At 42.8% G+C, this 18338-nt stretch overlaps 2 protein-coding genes across 10 annotated transcripts in view; one reads left to right on the top strand and one right to left on the bottom strand.

Annotated features, from left to right (window-relative positions):
• The first annotated feature begins 447 nt into the window (after positions 1–447).
• hebp2 (heme binding protein 2) lies at positions 448–4916 on the top strand. 2 transcript variants are annotated; one of them, XM_028040681.1, is made up of 5 exons: positions 448–571; positions 766–901; positions 1776–1911; positions 2437–2617; positions 3253–4916. In XM_028040681.1, the coding sequence occupies exons 2-5, from the start codon at positions 827–829 to the stop codon at positions 3437–3439; spliced, it is 579 nt and encodes a 192-aa protein (XP_027896482.1). In that variant the 5' UTR covers positions 448–571; positions 766–826; the 3' UTR covers positions 3440–4916. The 2 variants fall into 2 exon arrangements, with proteins under 2 accessions (XP_027896482.1, XP_027896483.1); XM_028040682.1 differs by having other exon boundaries at positions 479–571; positions 748–901.
• Positions 4917–7001: 2085 nt separating this feature from the next.
• The window catches only part of nhsl1b (NHS-like 1b), a 98545-nt gene continuing 87208 nt past the window's right edge, over positions 7002–18338 (bottom strand). For all 8 annotated transcript variants that reach the window (XM_028040670.1, XM_028040666.1, XM_028040671.1 and 5 more), the window contains 3 exons: positions 13189–16350; positions 11950–12088; positions 7002–9140 (listed from right to left, as the gene is read on the bottom strand). In XM_028040670.1, coding sequence (XP_027896471.1) covers positions 8489–9140; positions 11950–12088; positions 13189–16350 — 3953 coding nt within the window. In that variant the 3' untranslated portion in view covers positions 7002–8488. The remainder of the gene's footprint in view (positions 9141–11949; positions 12089–13188; positions 16351–18338) is intronic.

Genomic DNA, 18338 nt, shown 5'->3' on the forward strand with positions numbered 1-18338 from the left:
TGCTTCATAATACCCAGTTTCTGTCTCTCTTCCGAATGGATCAATAATATCTGTAATAATAATAATGGTAATGGCAAGACAGCAGGCCATTTAAGTAACTACAAGAAAATTTGATTCTAGATTGAACTTGCTCCATATTGACAGCATATGCAGCAAAAAGTGACTCCACAACAACCTTGTTTAAGGTTTTTTAACACATCTTTACCATTGTTGAGGAAACTGAATGAAATGTTTCTTTCATTTTCAATGATTTGATCAAAAGTTAATCCTTGGTCAAAAGCCTTATGAAGAAAATTGTCAATTTTATATTTGCACCAAGAAACCATTTTTAAGTAACATAAAATTTGAAATTTGAATTGAAAATGTGAACCAAAATCGTCAGTTCTGTAACTCATTCTGTGACTCATTTTCATAATACGTCGTTTTGAACATATGTAACAATCGGGTCTTTTATTTTGAAGTTTGAGTCACTCAACCAATCAGATGTCAGAGGTCGGTGACAGGAAGTTCTGTTGTGAAACATCACATTGCTCGTCGCACCGTGGAGAGGATCAAACGCGCTTATCGATAGGTAATTGCTTTATTATTTTTGCACCAATGCTAGAAATGAAACAATTGGATATATCTGAAGGTGGGAATATGAAGGTTGCTTAATGACACCAACAACGCCTTGGTGTTGTTATTAACAACAACACCAAGGCGTTGTTGGTGATGATGTAACCTCCTTTTGTACGCGTTCACTCTTAGATCTTCTGCTGTTTGCAGGAGTTTGGAAGCTGAAGATTTGAGGATTTTCTCTTATTTGAGGAGCAGCTGCCCGTCAGTCATGCTGAAAGCTCTGGGACAAGCTTTTTTCTCCACCGGACTGAAGAGTCCTAAATTCACAGCAGAGGAGGCGAAGGTAAATTATTCTCAGTTGGCTCATAAAACCAGAACTTCAGACCTTTAACTGCTCTGTCCTCCCGTCTGTCATGGGACCGCTTTTCTGGGTGATGTAGATGAACTCAGCACAGTCCACAGTTACATGATTCAACAGCTGTTCTTATTATCTCTTAACACATTCACCGACTGAACCTCTCAGATAAAAATGAGAACCATTACCGTTTCTATTTCTCCATATAACAGTAATCCTAACTGGCTTTATTTAGTTAGTCACTATTGGGTAAATATGCACCTTGGACATGCAACATTTTGCAGTTTGGGGATTTTTTTCCTTTTTAATATCTCATTGAGATCTTAATAGTACTACATAGAATTGTTTTTAGTTTATATTTTTTATATTTCTTTATTTAATCAGGTAAACCCCGCTGAGATCTAGATCTCATTTTCAAGAGGGACCTTGTTTTAGTTGACTAAAACATTAAGATCAAATATGAATGGCACTATTAACCAAGCAACATAATGAGTTTTTATACTATTGCAAACATTTTGTTCTATGAAAATAAATAAATTAGTTTAAAAAAATAAATTTTGGTGGGAAAAGGGATTTGAACAACAAAATTGTATCAATATACTGTATTTACTATTATATACAACTTTTATATGCATAATATCTGCTTTGTAAACACTGACAAACATGCAGTCACTATATTGAGTGTTTACATACAATGAATATAAAAAGTGTGCACAGCCATAAAATCCAAAACTGCTTTAACCATGTATTATTTTTAGAGAAGCATTTATGATATTGTGATCATTTGAAAAGAAAATGCATAGTCCAGAAGTGAAAACACCACCAGCCTAAACTCCAATGATTATGGGTCTTTGTTTAACAGGGTCAGGACTACGAGATCCGCACCTACCATCCCACTAGGTGGATGAGCACCACTGTGAGTGGGATGCAGGGCGATGAATGTACGAGCACCGGCTTCCGCAGGCTCTTCCGCTACATTCAGGGCAACAACAAAAACAGTGAGTCCGTGTGAAACTTTGACGCATGAACAGAGAAGCGGGGGGATAAGCCACCATGTTTTATTGCAACTTTGTGCATCCAGTGTTGAGAGATGTTGTTTGTTTTTTCTTATGCAAAGCACTTAACTTTACAGAATATTAGGCAGTTAATTAGAAAGAACCAGTCAAGTGAAGAAACCTGCAGATAAACTGCAGCTCAAGACAAAGAAGTTGATGAATAAATGCAAGACAAAGGGCACTTTAGTTCCTGCTCAGCAGTTTGCGGCAGCAGTGCTGCTTTTGTGTGACTCAGCAGTTTGCAGTAGCATTATTGATGATGTTATATATTGTTTGTGTTGTTCTACTACAATGAAGTCTGCGTCAGCGGGAGAGTTCTACCTGTAAACACGGGGTTTAGTCTTTTCAATCCACCATCTGGTCAGGGATCGTTTTACACCAAAGTTTTGATTCAAGCAACAGAACCCGACAAAAGCTCGTCACGTTTCAAACCGGGCACCTGTTGCATGCTTTTTCAACCCTGTCTAGAGGCCAAGGTGGAGATGACCGCACCAGTCACGTGCCACGTGGTCCCTGGAGCCGGCCCCGCCTGCGAATCTCAGTTTACCGTGTCCTTCTACATCCCAGATGAGCTTCAGGAAAACCCACCTGAGCCCACCGACCCTGATGTGTTCTTGGAGGACCGGAAAGAGTTCACTGCATACGTCAGGTAACAGACACTGGCAAAAAGCAAAAAATGCAGATGGGATGTCTCGTGTACTGATAGCATTGGCAAATAGAATGGTGGGTCTGGTGGCCATGCAGTGTCACTTGTTGATTTGTACAACTGACTTAATTGAATTAATGGCATATCTGGTACAGATATTTGATTGAAGACGTTACAATATTTCTAGAGAGAAAAACATGATGATAAACTGAGAGAGGAATAAAAAAGGTGGAAAAAAATGACATAAATTATGATAATAATAAGAAAATTTTAATAATAATGAAATAGAAACACATAGAGGGCTAAAATATGTCAGTTTAACCCATAGTTATGCCCACATCAAGCAGCATTGCATCATTTACATCAAACCTCCAGTCAAGTTGGCGTTTCTAACCTTTGTAACTCAAACCAGGTTGATGCTGAAAGCACATTACTGCCATCTAGTGGACAGGTTTATGCCCAATTACAGCTAATTTGTATGTGAAATACCTTTGTATCTATTGTACATACCAAATATTAAATCACCTCTTTGGTAAAAAAAAAAAAAAAGCTCAAATAATGTGTATCTTTATTTTTATTTTAGATAGAGCCGCACAAATATAAAGGGCTTAAATTCTAATTCATGATCCTATTTCCAGGACTTATGGTGGGTTTTCCAATGACAACATGAAGCGGGAAGAGCTGCTGAAGCTTTTGGAGAGCCTGAAGAGAGACGGCGTCGAATTTGTCGACAAGCCGTACTACACGGCCGGGTATGACAGCCCCTTCAAACTGACCAACCGCAGGAATGAGGTGTGGGTCCTCAAGAAAGCAGAGCAGCAGTAAAGTTGCTCCTATCAGCAACTTAACAAATGCTCAGACTAATGTTGAAAAGGATGAGTTGGTCATTTACCGTTTAGTAGCACTTACTGATGTTGATGACAAGACCAAATACTTGGAAGATGCAGCTGTGATTGATACTACATGTCCAGCAGGTGGCGCTAACTGAATTAAAAAGTGCCTTGATTTTTAATTTTCTTTTTAAAAGCACATAATTTTTGCTTTTGTTTGTGAATATTCTTTTACTGGTTTTAAAGGAGATTTTATTAACTAACAGAGCAATTTGTTAACATGTAATGGATATGAAAGAAGCAAGTGTGAAAGTAAAGTGGTTTTATAAAGCATCTGCTGCTATTGCTCCATAAACAGACCAAAAATCTTGTCCCATCTCTCGTTAGAATGTTCCACAGTACTTGCAAATGATTTCAAAATTTTCCCATTTTTGCCACACTACAGCAAATTATTACTATTGTTATTATTTTATGATTATTTTTATTTTATTTTATTTTTTACCAAAAACAGTCTGGTTTCTGTCCAGCACCCTAGAGTCAATATTTTGTAAAAACCTTCTTTCACTGCAGTCACAAGTCTTTTATGGTATTTACCTTCCAGTTTTGCCACCTTTAATTGGACTCAGATCTGGAAACTGGCCAATTCTAACAAAGGAATGAGCTCTGACTGTTTAGCTGTGAACCTCCACCACAATTTGAAGTCCACTCTTCCCAAGATATTTAACCCCACCTTCCTATCATATAGGCCAAAAGCTTCATGTTGTTTTCACCTGAACAGAACTCCCCCTTCCACATGATTGCTGTGTAAGCTGCTTGTTCAAACAGAAAATTGGACTTTTTTTATTCCTTTCTTTCTTTCAACACTCTCCCATAAAGGCAAGATTCATTCAGAACATGCAGATTCTCCCACCTGAGCTGTGAATCCCTTCAGCTCCCCCAGACCTACCAAGGTTCTCTTTTTTTTCTGTTATCTAAAATCTTGATAAATGGAAAATGAACATAGATCATTCGCATTGACTCATATTTTTACACTTTTACATTGTACTTGAAAGTGACAACTTTAGCACTTTGCAGCAGATCATTTGGCCCTGCTAGGCATTTGTCAGTTTGAGAAATCCCAGCTTATCTGGTCTCAGACCTCACCCACAGCCTCTCCCATCAGATCCATTATGATTAATGACTGAGTCACTATTTCTGGACGTGTCACACCACTGGAGACTCATCATTTGTCATTTTTCTCTGGAGCTAGTGATGGATGAAGGCATGTAAAGTTAGCAGGTGGTGCTGTGTGGCTCAGACCTGCGACACTTTTAGATATCTAGTGGGTTGCAGATATTTACAGGAAGGTAGACATAAGCACTAACATGAGTTTTTTTTATGAGTAATTGTGTGATACAATGTTCTTGATTGCTTCTAATATGATGTTGAATGTAAAGCGTTTTCATCAGTAATAAAGCGAACTAATCAATGTTTTCTTTTTTTTTTTACTTTTATTACATTTACCTCCACAATTCATTTGGTGACATTTAATTTGAGATGTAAAAACATTCTGATTGCCCTCCACACTCCAACGATCGTGACCTTTTATCGGCCGGAGCAAATCTTTGCCGCTGTTCGTGTTGCCCTCTTCTTTCTAAGCTTCATCTCTGCTGAATCACTCGTTTTATTTATGGCTGGATTGTTCCCAATATCATGTTCAGACATTCAGCAGAATTCGTTTTTTTTGTTTTTCTCCTTTAGAACACAAAAACGTGCCGTCTCAGTTTAATGTAATTTAAGGTGCCCACTGAAGCGTAGCATTAATGCTGGAAACAAATACATAGGGATGTTTCCTGTTTTAATCTGAATGCCAGTCGGGCACTTTAGCTGTGTCTCTGGAAGAATTGGTGAAGAATTAACTGAGACTTTGGCGCATAATGGTATACCAGTGGTAAACGTTAGCCATTTATATGTTGGATAATATTAGTTTGAAGCTCGGTAATTTGATAGATAGTGGTTCAGACCCGAATGGGCGTATTAAATCAGCAGGTTTGGGGATCTCTTCAGAAAGGAAACTAAATAAAAAATCAATGATGGTGAAGTATACTTCCTGGTCTGAAGAAAGTTTCCACCTGCATTCAACGGACCAAACAGCTGGCTATAGATGGACAAATGGCTGACATATAATGGATGGATGAACAGACAAAAGGAGGGAAGAACAAACAGATGAAAGGATATGAAAATTTAAACTACAGGATTAGGAATAAAGTTTTGAAAATGGAAATATCTTGAAATATCAGCCATGGTAATATTTCTTTTTCCATCCTTATTCTGACCTGTAGAATACTTATAACAGATGTTGGGTAATCCATTCGTCAATTACATGACGTGCAACACAATTATCTTATGTTATGCTCAGTGTTTGTTTTAATTCATCATCTAAATGTGACAAAGTTTACACAAATGAGTTTGTATGTATTAAAACCTGATAAATCTCCAGGTCAGACCTTATTATATGTGTCAATACCTCACAGTGAACTACTCCTCTTTGAAGCATGGAGAACAAAAACCAGCTACACAAGGAAAACAGGACATCAAATTTCCCTAAAAGCCTTTCAAGATTTTAACATGTTTAACACATACATTTTTAAAATCCACTAGCATCTCCTGGAGAAAAAAAAGGTAAGTGATCAACAATTCAAACAGCACCTAGACACTGACTAGTTTTCAGATTTGGGGAGCCGTAGCAGCATGTTGACCAGGTTGCAGTATGTTGCAGGGCTGGAAATATTCCAGATTACTCTGCTGAGCTCTTTTTTTAGTCACACCCTGTGAAGATGCTGCGCAGATGCACGTGCTAACAGAAGGACAGCGGGAAGCGTCTGGAGTGTGATCATAGCCGGGAGGGGAGGGTATTGATTCCCTTCTGATGGCCAGATGGAGGCAGCTTGTGGAGGACAGGTGACTGCTGAATCACACAAAACTGTATGAGGAGATCTGTGTTTCCGTTCCAATACCTTCCAGAGAGCATTTTTTTGTTCAGTTTTTTTTACTGATCTTGTGGACAGTGTGGAGTCCGAACGGCTCACTGTTGCTCAGATCCCTAACGAGGATGTCCAGGAGGAGATGTAACTGATGACCCCATAGAAGGGGAAGAAGAGAGGAGGGGGCTGAGCTTTCCAGATGACCGAGGAGCATGGCATGACCACGGCGCTAATGAGGATATGATTTGGTGCGTCAGGCAGCCAGATGGCCCTGCATCACACACAGAGAAAACTGACATATTTAAATATCACCTTTTTTTTTTATTACAGACGTATAAATGGAGCCTGGCACTTCACTCCCACCCCTATCTGCCAACCAGCCTCTAACAAAGCTGCAGAACTGAGATGTTTCCAAGCGAGAGACAAGCGCTCGGTCATCGCCACAGAGAGGCTGAGAGACACACAGGCTGGTACGGCTGGTACATCACACGCCTGTCAGTTTGGTTCATAAATCTGAAGGGAGCATATTTACCCAGCTGTGAGCCTCAGAAAAAGATTTACACAAGTCAGGAATGAGGACAGGAGCAGTAAGAGGAATATTAACAGAAATGTTTATATCAAACTACAAGCCTACACTCATGGCTCCTAAACAGCCTGGAAATCTATGGAGGTCTAATGTTTTTCCAGGTCTTGTACTTCCAAATTGTATTCTCAATCCAGTTGTCTAAGTTTTGTACACATCCATCATCTGTTGGTTCATCAATCCATTGTAAATCCGGATCATCCATTCATCAATCAATCAATCTATATATCATCCAAACATTCATCTGTGAGCCATTATCCATCCATCCATCCATCCATCCATCTTTTAGTCCAACATTTGACCATCCATGTTACATATTTAATTCCTGAGCACAGAAGATTATTGCCAAAGTAATTCTTTGTATTTATACAGCAATCTAAATATAAAAAAGTGTAGAGTACTGGAATTTGACATGAGAACTATGAAGTAACCCTCCTTATAAGGAATAAGGAACAAAATCCCAATGCCCTGCAACGAGAAATAAACGATGTAAAAGTAAACACAGGGCTCTAAAATTTTATAGTTTATAAAACAATTAGTCAGACTTAGTCAGACATCGTAAAAGAAATCATTTAAGCTCTACAAACATCAAACAGATTTGTTGCCAGACAAAAACACACCCTCAGTTTGAGTTCAGATTAACAGCCAGTTCTGTTTAATAATAAACTCTTTGGTTACCCACATGAAAACTAAAAGAGCTGGACAATAAAATAAGATCTTTTAATATACATTTACAGGTTTATATTTAACTCCCAAACACAACTCATAACTAAAACGATCTTTAAAACATAATTCAAAGTCACAAACAGAAACAGATCTATGCACAGTGCAAAGTCTACAAACTAGAAGTCAAGATTTTTTTCATCCAGCCTTGGTATCGTCCGCACTGATCCCATCTCTGGGTGGCAGCACTGAGCCCCTCTGCACGTCCTGTGGACCACTGAACACATTAACGGCTGAGCTGTGAGGAGAAAGTAAAAAGCTGGTGTTTCTACAGTTGAAGGTGTACCGTCAGGCTTTCTGTCTGCTGTACCTGGTCCTCCAGTTTGACTTTGTAAACGGTGCTGCTTTCAGTCACTTTCTAAAGCCAGGCAGCAAAACACAGAAACTGAGTTTTTACAAGCTGAGCAAAAACCACATCTTTACTTTCCAGCTGCCACAGCTGCAAAGTTAAATGTTTACAACTCTGATTCCTTCACCTTAGCTTGCCCTCAAATGCTTGTTCTTTAATTAAACTAGAGGGATAATTAAAACATTTAAATAAAAGACACCAGATGTTAAAGAAGGACTTCTTTTAACAGGAGGTGAATCACTACAAGATTGAATGAAATCATACTAGCAGAGCCATTTTTCCACTTCAGACAGGTTTGCGTGGTTCATGATCAGGTGACCACGGGCATCAGATCCCTCCGTCAGAGGCAGCACAAAGGGGGCTGGAGCTCGGGGAGGGCCCTCTTTGGACCCCCTTCTAGGTTATGTTCCACATGAGCTCAGCTTATCAAGTGCCATTGGAGTCTGTGAGCACGGGGAGAGTCCGGACCGCTGGGTCGGACAGATCTTCAGCAGTTTCTCCATTCTCGCTCTCAGCCAGCTCTCCTTCGCGCTCGCAGATCACGGTCATGGGGCTGCTGAGGATTCTGTTCCGGGCGTTGTATTTACTGCTGGCGGCAGACGGCGGCGTGCGAGAGCGTCCGAACTTTGAGATGCCCATCGAGTAGGGCGAGGATGTAGGCGACGACAGACCCTCGTAGCGGCCCCACTCCAGTTCGGATGCCCTCTTACCTCGGCTGGGAGAGTTGGAGGGGCTGTTTGGGGTAATCGGCGAGGTGGGCGAACCCAGAGCGGGGTCTAACGAGCCATCCGAGCGTGTTCGCTGGAAGCGAGGGTCAGTGGAGCGAAGCATCTCGGCAGCAGACATCCTGAAACTGGTCTCGGAGCGGCTTCCCTTCTTGAGGAGGAGGGCCTTGAAGGAATCGCTGCTGGTGGAGGTCTTGCGGAGGTTGCGCTGGATAGAGCCCGCCTGGCGGGGCAGCGGTGACACCGTCCCCGGAGACAGGCTGGTGGGGGTCGACGGTGGAGACTGGGGCTGGCTCCCAGTTAGGGATTTGTCTTCTTCAGACTCCCTACGTCCCAGAACTTTCCGCTTGGACCTGTGGACACAAAGACGACTTGAACAGTGAGTTCAAGGGTTAAATTAACCACAACAAGTACAATAATCTAAGTACAACACATGTAAAAATATATAAAAAGTGGGGGGATTTCATGTATCGCACAATGTCTGTCATTCAATTTCTTCTGACAGGGCTGTTTGCTACCCTGCATACACCGGCCACTACAACAAATTTTGCTGCACAACAAATATTGTTTTGAGACCATTTTCAAGAAAAGTTTTGATAGTGGCATAATAATCAAGTTTGCCTCTCAAACATAATAAACTTCCTTTTTGTACTGAACAATCGAGTCAATTTACGGCTTTCAAGAAATAAAATGGAAACAATTATGTGTAAAACAATGCAGAAACTCTGTAGAGCACCATTTGTACCTTCTCATCTCTCTGCTATATTTTCATGCTTTGTTCTTCCATTTTATTAGTAAAATTTAAATAGACAAATATTTGCTGCTTCGTCTAAAGATTAAGTCAATGTCAACTAGAATAAGTTAAAATGAATATATTTATTTTAATTTAGCAAGTTTCAGATGAAATAATCTAGAAATTGATAGAATTCAACTCATTTTGATGAGGAGAGATATTTTTAAAAAACTGGTTTAAGCGCTTTACACAATTCTTACTTAGAAATAATGATTAATCTACCCAAAGCGGTTTTATTGGTTTGTTTTACCAGGTTAGCAACGCAAAACAAGAGTAAGTTGTTAGGTTTTGGTAGCAACATTTAAAAAATGCCAATTTTAAGCTACCTTAAACACTTTACTCAAAATTTAAGCACTTTTAAAACAAAAAAAAAGGATATCAAGCACCAGTAGGGATCTCCAGAACCTTTTAACAGAGTTACAGGATATTTGTCTGTTGTGAACCACTAAATAGTGTACAGAGTAAAATTTCCATTTAGACCAAAGTGATTAAAATCAGAACACTAGAGTAAATGTTTTATTTAAAAGAGTCTGATGCCCCAGTATGCCTAGTAGCGCCCCTGTGAGAATGTAATTAAATGCATTGAAAATGCAGAGCGGGAACCTGATGCTCAAGGTAACGATATGTGAAGGACATATGTAGAATCTGTAATCCTCTAGTCTTCACCAAAAAAAAATCTTCCATTTAGGAACAGGAGAAAAAAAAATAAAGCTCTCACTGAAGGTCATAAGAGGGAGGACTGAAAACATGATCGATTATTGGAGAATCTCACTTCAAAATGCATTTTTGGCCTAAATTCGATCTCATCCCTGCAGCCTCCCTCTGCAAGTTGCTGTTGTCACTTGAGCATTGCATAAGATAGGGAACCTGGATCCAGTGGACCGTAATAACGGCATACTGAACAGCATCAACAGTTCTAGAGGTGAACACATGTGCAATATGAGACCGAGCTCCGAGCACGCCATCGATCTCTTCCTCCTGGCCTGTTTGGAGTGTTTTATTTCAGATAAGTTTTCTGCTTGGGCTCTGAAGACTTTTCACACAGGATGTTCATCAGTAACTAAAAAAAAAAAAAACCTACAGAAACCAGATGTGAAAGCTAAAAATAACTTGGTGTCTCCCAGCTTCAATTGCTTGGTCAGAGTTTAAACTTGGCAATTTTTTTCCTTTACTGTCTCCAATCAGCGACCGCATTGAAAAATCTGGAATTTTTTTTTTTCCTTTGATGATCAAAGGCATTAAATTGTAATCTTTTATGGGTTTAATAAAAATCAGATAGAGGTTAGCGACATAAAAATGGGGATAAAATTCATGAATTCTTAATTTTATTTTTTTTTTTACTCAACACTATTACCTCTACTAAGCAACCTGCTGCACAAATTTTTATCATAATAAGAAAGAGAAACAGTCACTGAACGTATGTTGCTCCAAAATGTCCAATTTATTTTAAATTTCTGCCCATTTTGCTGCTAAAAATCTCCAATTGTGATCATTAACAAAAAAAAATCTCTAAATGTCTAGCACTTCCAGAAATCCTAATTGAAATTATTCTTTACGCTCCGTCCACCCCGAGGTGTTGTGGAGGAGGAGTGTGCCGAACAAATACAAACAACTCGCCTGCGAGCTGCATGCAGTCTTCATCTTTAATTAGGCTGCACAACACCATACTTGTACACGTGACGCACCCGGGTGCCATAAATGCACCGAAAACCCCTCTTCTGAGCGGAGATAAAATCCTGTGAAAATGAAACGCTGTGAAGCTCAGGGAGAAGTCCGACTGCCGCTGCCGTCGCACGTGACCGTGGAGCACAAACTGGCGGGCTGCATGGGATATTTATGCGGAGCAAGGCAGAGCAACGTATGCGTAATGTGTCACAGAGAGCAGAAACGTGAAGACTGAAGATGGGAAAGTCTCCAGTGGCCCCTAACCTAGATTAGGACTTAAGGGTGTTCAATAGTTAATAATAAATGAAGAAACTGTCTTTTTTCCCCTCCTCTCCTGTTGAGAATGAGCAATGATAATGTGACTAAATGAACACAGATGCCTTCATGAACATTTAATGACTCATTTTGGCTCCAGAAACATCGCGTTTCGTCATTAAACTGTCCAGAAAAGGCTTGCTTCAATACTGGACAGTGCTGGATTGGTAAAGTTATGCCAGAGAGGTGATGAAGTGGAGGTAGAGGAAAAGAAATCAAGTCCTGAACGGTGATGGAGAGGAAGGAGCTTATCAGTTTGTGAGGATGAGAGAATTGGATGTTGATAGAGGATTCGGAAGCAGGAGCGATAAATAAGAGGCGGATCAGGAGAACAAATTACATTTCTGAAGTTGGACCCTGAGATTAGGGGAGTTGTGATGAGTTCCTACCTGTGAATCACAGCAAAGAGGTCCTCTGTGGTTCTGGGTCGGGTAGCAGTGGGAGTAGGGGTCACCATGTTCTTCTCAGACGCCCCGTTCGCTGACGGGGGCGGAGACGATTCAGCCGTGCTGGGTTCAAAAACCTCACCTGAGGGGGGGGAAAAAAGGCAACTTATTTACATCTTCACATAAAAAACAAGACAAAAAAAAAACACTCATGTCTCCATCTTGTCGCTTTAACCTGGTGATATCCAAAGAGGTGGAATCCCTGACTGTCCTCTTACATTCTCCTCCACTCCATATGTCGCCTTCTCATCCTTCCCTCGCTCAGGTCTGAGCATCAACTGCCTGCAGTCACAGTTTACACTCGCCCCGTCCTCCCCTTCATCCTCTCTACAGGATCAGTTCCCCTCCCTTCACTCCACCATGTAGCCCCTCCCCCCGCCGATCTCCCTCCAACCACAAAACAGCGTCTCCCCTGGGACACGTGCCCCCATCCTTACCTCATACGAAGAGAGTGAGAAAGGGAGAGAGAGGGGAGGAGGGGTGGACCGGGCCAGAAAGGACTGATTTACAGAGATGGAGTATGGAAGAACAGCCCAAAAAAAAAAAGAAAGAGAAAATGAATATTTGGACTGAGATTGTTTTCCCTTTTGCAGATTCAAATATCAAATTCTCAGTCTATTTTTAGCCTATTCTTTAAGTTTTAAACATAAAAGAATTAAAGGCAGACAGAAGGCTCAAAAAGAGTAGGATGGATGGAGAGGAGGACATATGTATAAATAAATGGCCTGGCAGATGGGTTAAAGATTAGATAGTTGGATTGATGGGTTGAAGGATGGAGGGAAAGCTAAGTGCAACTTTTAGACAATGAGTTTGGAAATAAAGTCTGGAAACACAATTATATTTCCAGCTCTCTTTTTTCACACTTCAGATCTGAAAGGAAAATCCACGCTTTTCCAGCCTTTGTTGGAACTTCCCAGAGAGAGTGTGGTGGGATGGGTGGAAAAAAGGAAGTATGTATAAAGAAGAAAGTCTGATTTTATGCAGCAGCACTGCTGGCCCAGTGATAAGCCACAACATTCAGTTTTCATAACCAGAAAAAAAAAATCTAATTTCAACTCTAACAGCAGCCAATAGCTCAACTTCTAACCATAGAAGATTATCAAATAAAGCTTAAGTGTTGAAGTTTCTGGCATGAGAGTCTATCCTGTTAAAAAGTGAATACAAAATTGAATTCAGACCCACCTATATCATCATCCTTGGAGCTGATTGACCCAGTGGTGCTACTCATTCCATCTTCTTCCTCTTCTTCTTCATGAACCTCTCCGTTTGCAAGTTCATGATCAACACTTCTATCTTCATTTGTATAGCAGGAGTCATCCTGGTCTGGTGATGTCTCACCTCTCCCTGACAGCTCAAAGCTTTCTTGAGTATCCTCCTCTTCCTGTTCCTCACTCTGCTCTATCACCTCCTCATCTATCTGCCTGTGTGGTGCATCCACTTGATCATCTGCTTGGGTTAGAGGAGTTGCATCCAGAAGCTGAAGCTGGACATGTTCGCCTGTGCTAAACGGTAATATTAGAGAAACTTTGGGTTTCTTGGCGACGGCTGGGGGCTTTTGTTTGATGGGGGAGCTACGTTCCTTGTTTTCTTCACCGTTTAACATACGGTAACTCTGCTCATCAGTTTCCCCATTGATGGGAGCGCCATCTGGTGTTTCATCTGTGAAACTGCAGTCCAGTGACAGCTCTTCCAGAAGCTGCGACACAGGTGACGGCGGGGCCTTGAGCGAATCCTGTTCGGATGAGCCAGTCAACGAGGTCAGTACAGTGGGATGCCCTTGAGAGTATGACAACTCCTGGTCCTGATGTTTCAGACCCAAAATGGTTTCTAGACTTGTTTCGATGTTGTCTGATTTACTGTTGATTTCATTCTCTGGTCGTCTAACTGAGCGGAGCTGAACACTCTGCAGCGCAAACGGGGTGATCAAGGGCTTGGGCGAGTTTGAGGGGCTATTGGAAAGATCTGCCATAGGAGGATCTTTTGCAGTCTTCTTAGGAGGAGAGGTACACACTGAAGCAAAAGCAGGAAGTGGAGGAGGTGGAGGGGGCCCTATGGCAGGGAGAGGCGGGTGAGGGGGTGGGCTGAGGCTCCCATTGAAAGATGAGCTGGTATGGATTAGCATGTCTGGGGACGGTGGAGGAGGAAATTCTGGGGAAGTGGAGTGAGCAGGGAAAGAAGTATCCTGCGGAGGTGGAGGAGTAGAACTTGGAGGGGGAGGGAAGGGTGGAGGTACATTGAGAGGGGTGGTGGGAGCTGAGGAGGAGAACAGCAGTGGTGGAAGTGGTGGAAGGGGACCAGAGCACTTCAGACTGTCTGAGGTATTGGAGGACAGCGAAGTAGAGGAGGATGAGACAGAAACCGAGGAGAGTAGAGACGACTTTCTCTCCGGGACTTTCGGTCTAGGTTTTCCACCCGACGGAGACATGGACCTGACAAATGCGGGTACTGGTGTTCCAGCTGTGGGGGTGTTGGACTGACTGGAATAGCCGCTGGATGGGGAGGTGAGTCTGTGCACCCGGTCCGGTGAGGAGTTGGAGGGTTTGCTCTTTGCAGACACCTCTACTTCCTGAGATGTAGCCCCCTGGGTCTGACCTGCTTTCCGAAACTTTCCTGGATGACCCCCAGCTGTGACCCTATCTGCAGCATGGCCAGGAGGTGTCTGGACCCTCTGGTCAACTTGGCTACGTGGGTAGTCTGAGTAGTATCCCCAGGACTCGGCATAGTCAGAACGCAAGCTGCTGGTGTCACTGGGGGTGGGCGTGACGTGGCAGAGAGAGTACACGCTTGGCATGCCAGCACCGTTGGCGCTAGCTGCTAGCGAGGCTGCAGAGCTACCTGCACTGATGCTGCTCTGACTGCGTGACCGCATCACCCAAGGGTCATCATAGTCACTGCTTGGACTGTGTGATGGTGAGGAGGGCGAAGCACCCTTTCCCTTTCCCTCTCTCAGTCCCATCTGTAAGCTTTGCTGCAAGCTAGCAATCAAAGTCTCACTGAGCATACTGCCATTCGGCATATTAGCACCGCTAATGGCGGCAACGCCTCCTAGGGGTTTCTTTGTTGCAGGCTTGCGTCTCAGAGAGTCTGTGCGAGTTGGGGGAGGCGGGGGTTTCCTGGACTTGCGGAGGGAGATGCTGCGGGAGAGGGAGCGGTCACTGTAGAGGCTCCCAGAGTCTTCCTCACCGACCATCTCGCGACACTCATACATGCTGTGTCTGGAGGCTCGTCCAGCTGTGGCACCATGCCCACTACCGTGACTTCGGGAGCGTAGACCCAAATCCAGGTGCATAGAGGTGTAGTACCCATCGTTATCCTGAGAGTAGAGTGAACTTGAGTCGGTGGTGGTCCTGGAGGAGTGTTCCAAGCTGCTGTAGAGCTGGTTGATTGGGGTTGAGCAGCTGGAGGTCAGGGTGCGGTGTGGGGTCATCACATTTTCAGGCGTGTCATAGATCCAATTCTCTTCTGGTAGGAAGGACGGCGGAGTGGGGGCCAGGGTGCTGCAGCTGTGGATGCTGCTGTCTGAGTGACCCGACTCACTAGCTGGCCTGGCAGGTGTGACACAAATGTCCTGAGGTGTGTGCATGGGGGTGGAAGTGGTCAAGGATGGGCTTTGGCTAAAAGCGGTTGGACTGGACATCAGGTGGTCGGTGTTGGTAGAGGAAGCCTGGCTGAGTGCTCGAGATATGGGGTAAGCTGAAACTGACTGACTGGAGGTCTTGAGGCTAATCACTTCAGTCGAGCTAGACAGTGTGGCATTGGGGATGTAGGAAGTGGAATAAGCAGCATGAGGGGAGACGACGCACGCCGTGCTGCCTCCCCACTCAGCAGGGTGCGTCCCACTCACTTCTTGAGACTTGGGCCTGGGTAAAGAGTTCATCCTTGGAGTATTCCTCATGTGCACCACCGTGTCGTCAACCTGTAGCTTCCCAATCTGCCTCTGAGGCTGGTCCTCTGGCTTTTTGGGCGTGCTGCTATAGATAGGATCAGCACTGAGGGACACCCTAGCACCTTGTCGAGGGAGGCTGTGAAAACGGGAGGGGTCTCCGTTAAACAGATGGGGCATCATTACGACCCCCGAGCTGTCGCTGCTGGAGATGGAGATGCTTCCCGTGGAAGAGGAAGCAGATATACCGGCCATCTGAGCGGCAATCCCCTGTCCTCTCTGCGCCCGGATTCTCCTCATAGACGGGGGGACAATCTTCACTTCCTCCGTCTGGCAGCTCGAGTCTCTGGTCTCTGAATGTCGGAGAGTTGAGTTGACGCTCCCCACTCGGCCCAAAGTGGAGTACTGTCCTGGGATGAACATGGACTGTGGCCGAAGTTCTCCGCCTCGCCCTTTAGCTGCTGTGGGGGGGGAAAAAAACATGTGATGGTGAAAAATCTTTTCTCTGGTTCAACGGAGTCTTCTTCTCATCGGACCGGACTTTCAGATGAACTGGTCACAAAAAGAGATTACTAATTTGATTTAGCGTAACCGTGTCGCATGCGTTAATAGAATCTGGTCTTTGTCATTAACGAGGAAATGATGATGGGAGACACTCTCCGCTGCACTTCCTCTCTGAATCTTATTGTAGCTCAGCCTAATAGATTACTGACCACTTCACCCGCATTAACATTTACACAAAAGACACATGAGCGTGCATGTGCATTACAAACATGCTCATTCAAGATCAGAAACCCAAGAACATGCACCGAAAGAAGATACACATACTAACCATACTGGCTTGTGCACAGTCTGAGGAGTCAATGTACAGAGAGAGGATGTCTAATCTCATTTATGATGGTTCTCCTGTTGATGTTTGTGTTCGCGCACTCACTCCTGCGTACTTTCCTTTCTCTCTCCTCCTTCTGTCTCCACACCACGCATACACCCTCTCCCTTCCTCTGCTAAAAGCCGGACTGACAGCTTGGCTGCTGCTTCTGCTGCAATAGATAGATTAAGCTACATCTCTACTTTGCAGGCAGCTCCAGTGCTAAAGGAGGGAGGGGACAAAGCAGCGGGACAATTTCCCCGGAGTGAGCTCTGCCGACACTCAGACGCTGTAGTCAAAGGGGGCACTAACCAGACTTTAAAGCTCCATTCCAATCTATCCTGATTAATCTCAGTGACCAAAGAAAGAAAAGGGACATGAAATGCTGCAACCATGTGACAATTGAGGGAAATGTAAACATTAGTCATGCTGCACTGTCAGAGCACTGTGTCAGCTCAAAGAGCTTATTGTCGCTTAACACCCAGAAGAGTAACTAAGGTTAGAGAAGCACATAACCTTTTATAGGAATGGTTCAGATCTTGGGAGAGTCATTTATTCTGAAGCACAATTTCCAGAAGCAAAACACCTAATGTCGCTAGACTAAAAAAAAAAAAGAAGAAAAAACTCTATGAAAGCACAATTATAACCACAAAAAGACTTGAAGCCTCTATAACTGGTTGTTGGCTGCGGGCTCAGTTTAACTGGGTGGAGGAGAGCAGAACTCCAACAATAAAATATGAGCTGCTGCAAGGCTTTCGTCAATTACCAGTAACTTAAAATTCATACACATTGAACTTTTTCACATTTTGTCATTACACTCATGAATCTCAATAGAATATAATGGGATTTTATGTGACAGGCCAACACAAAGTAGTGACCAATCTTAAAGGGGAAATAAATTCCAAAACTTTTTTATTGGTTAAAATATTTTACAAGGAAAAATCTGAAAAGTGTGGTCTATATTTGTTTTCACTCCCTTCTAAATAAAATTTAATGCAACCAATGACCTTTGGAAGTCACCTAATTAATAAATAGAGTATGTTTTATTTAATCTCAGTATAAATTCAGAGGTTCTCTGAAGAGCTCAGTGTTTTTCAAAAGTGGGGGATGCGGGCCCCCTGGCAGGTGCCTCACAAATTTGGAGGGGAAATGAGAGAAAAAAGCAAAAATTAAAAATAAATTTTTTAATCATAAATTTTTAATTATGCTTTTTATTACACAACGTAAACTGACGTTGTATAAAAGGAGCTTTAATCAGAGATGCAGCCATAAGGTCCATGGCAGCTCTGGAGAAGCTGCAGAGATCCAGAACTCTGGTGGGAAAATCTGAATGGCTCAAACCAAGTCATGGATATATCACATGGCAAACATGTGGAAGAGACTAAAGGTTTAAACCTAAATGCAAAATGCTTTCTGTGGCAAAAAAATCAAGCTGAACATACCATTCCCAGGGTGAAGCATGGAAGTGGAAGTGTCATGCTATGACTTGCTTTTCTTCCACGGGACAAGGAAGCATGTCAGAGTTAATTTGAAGATAATTAAAGGATATCAGGAAACCTGATACAAATCCACACCAATATT

This window comes from Xiphophorus couchianus, chromosome 15, assembly GCF_001444195.1.
Source record: "Xiphophorus couchianus chromosome 15, X_couchianus-1.0, whole genome shotgun sequence".
In the NCBI taxonomy this organism is placed as follows: domain Eukaryota; kingdom Metazoa; phylum Chordata; class Actinopteri; order Cyprinodontiformes; family Poeciliidae; genus Xiphophorus; species Xiphophorus couchianus.

Coding starts and splice junctions, on each gene's coding strand:
- hebp2 (XM_028040681.1), top strand. CDS start 827: ATGCTGAAAGCTCTGGGACAAGCTTTTTTCTCCACCGGACTGAAGAGT. Junction 902..1,775: donor TCACAGCAGAGGAGGCGAAG/GTAAATTATTCT, acceptor TTTGTTTAACAG/GGTCAGGACTACGAGATCCG. Junction 2,618..3,252: donor GAGTTCACTGCATACGTCAG/GTAACAGACACT, acceptor TCCTATTTCCAG/GACTTATGGTGGGTTTTCCA.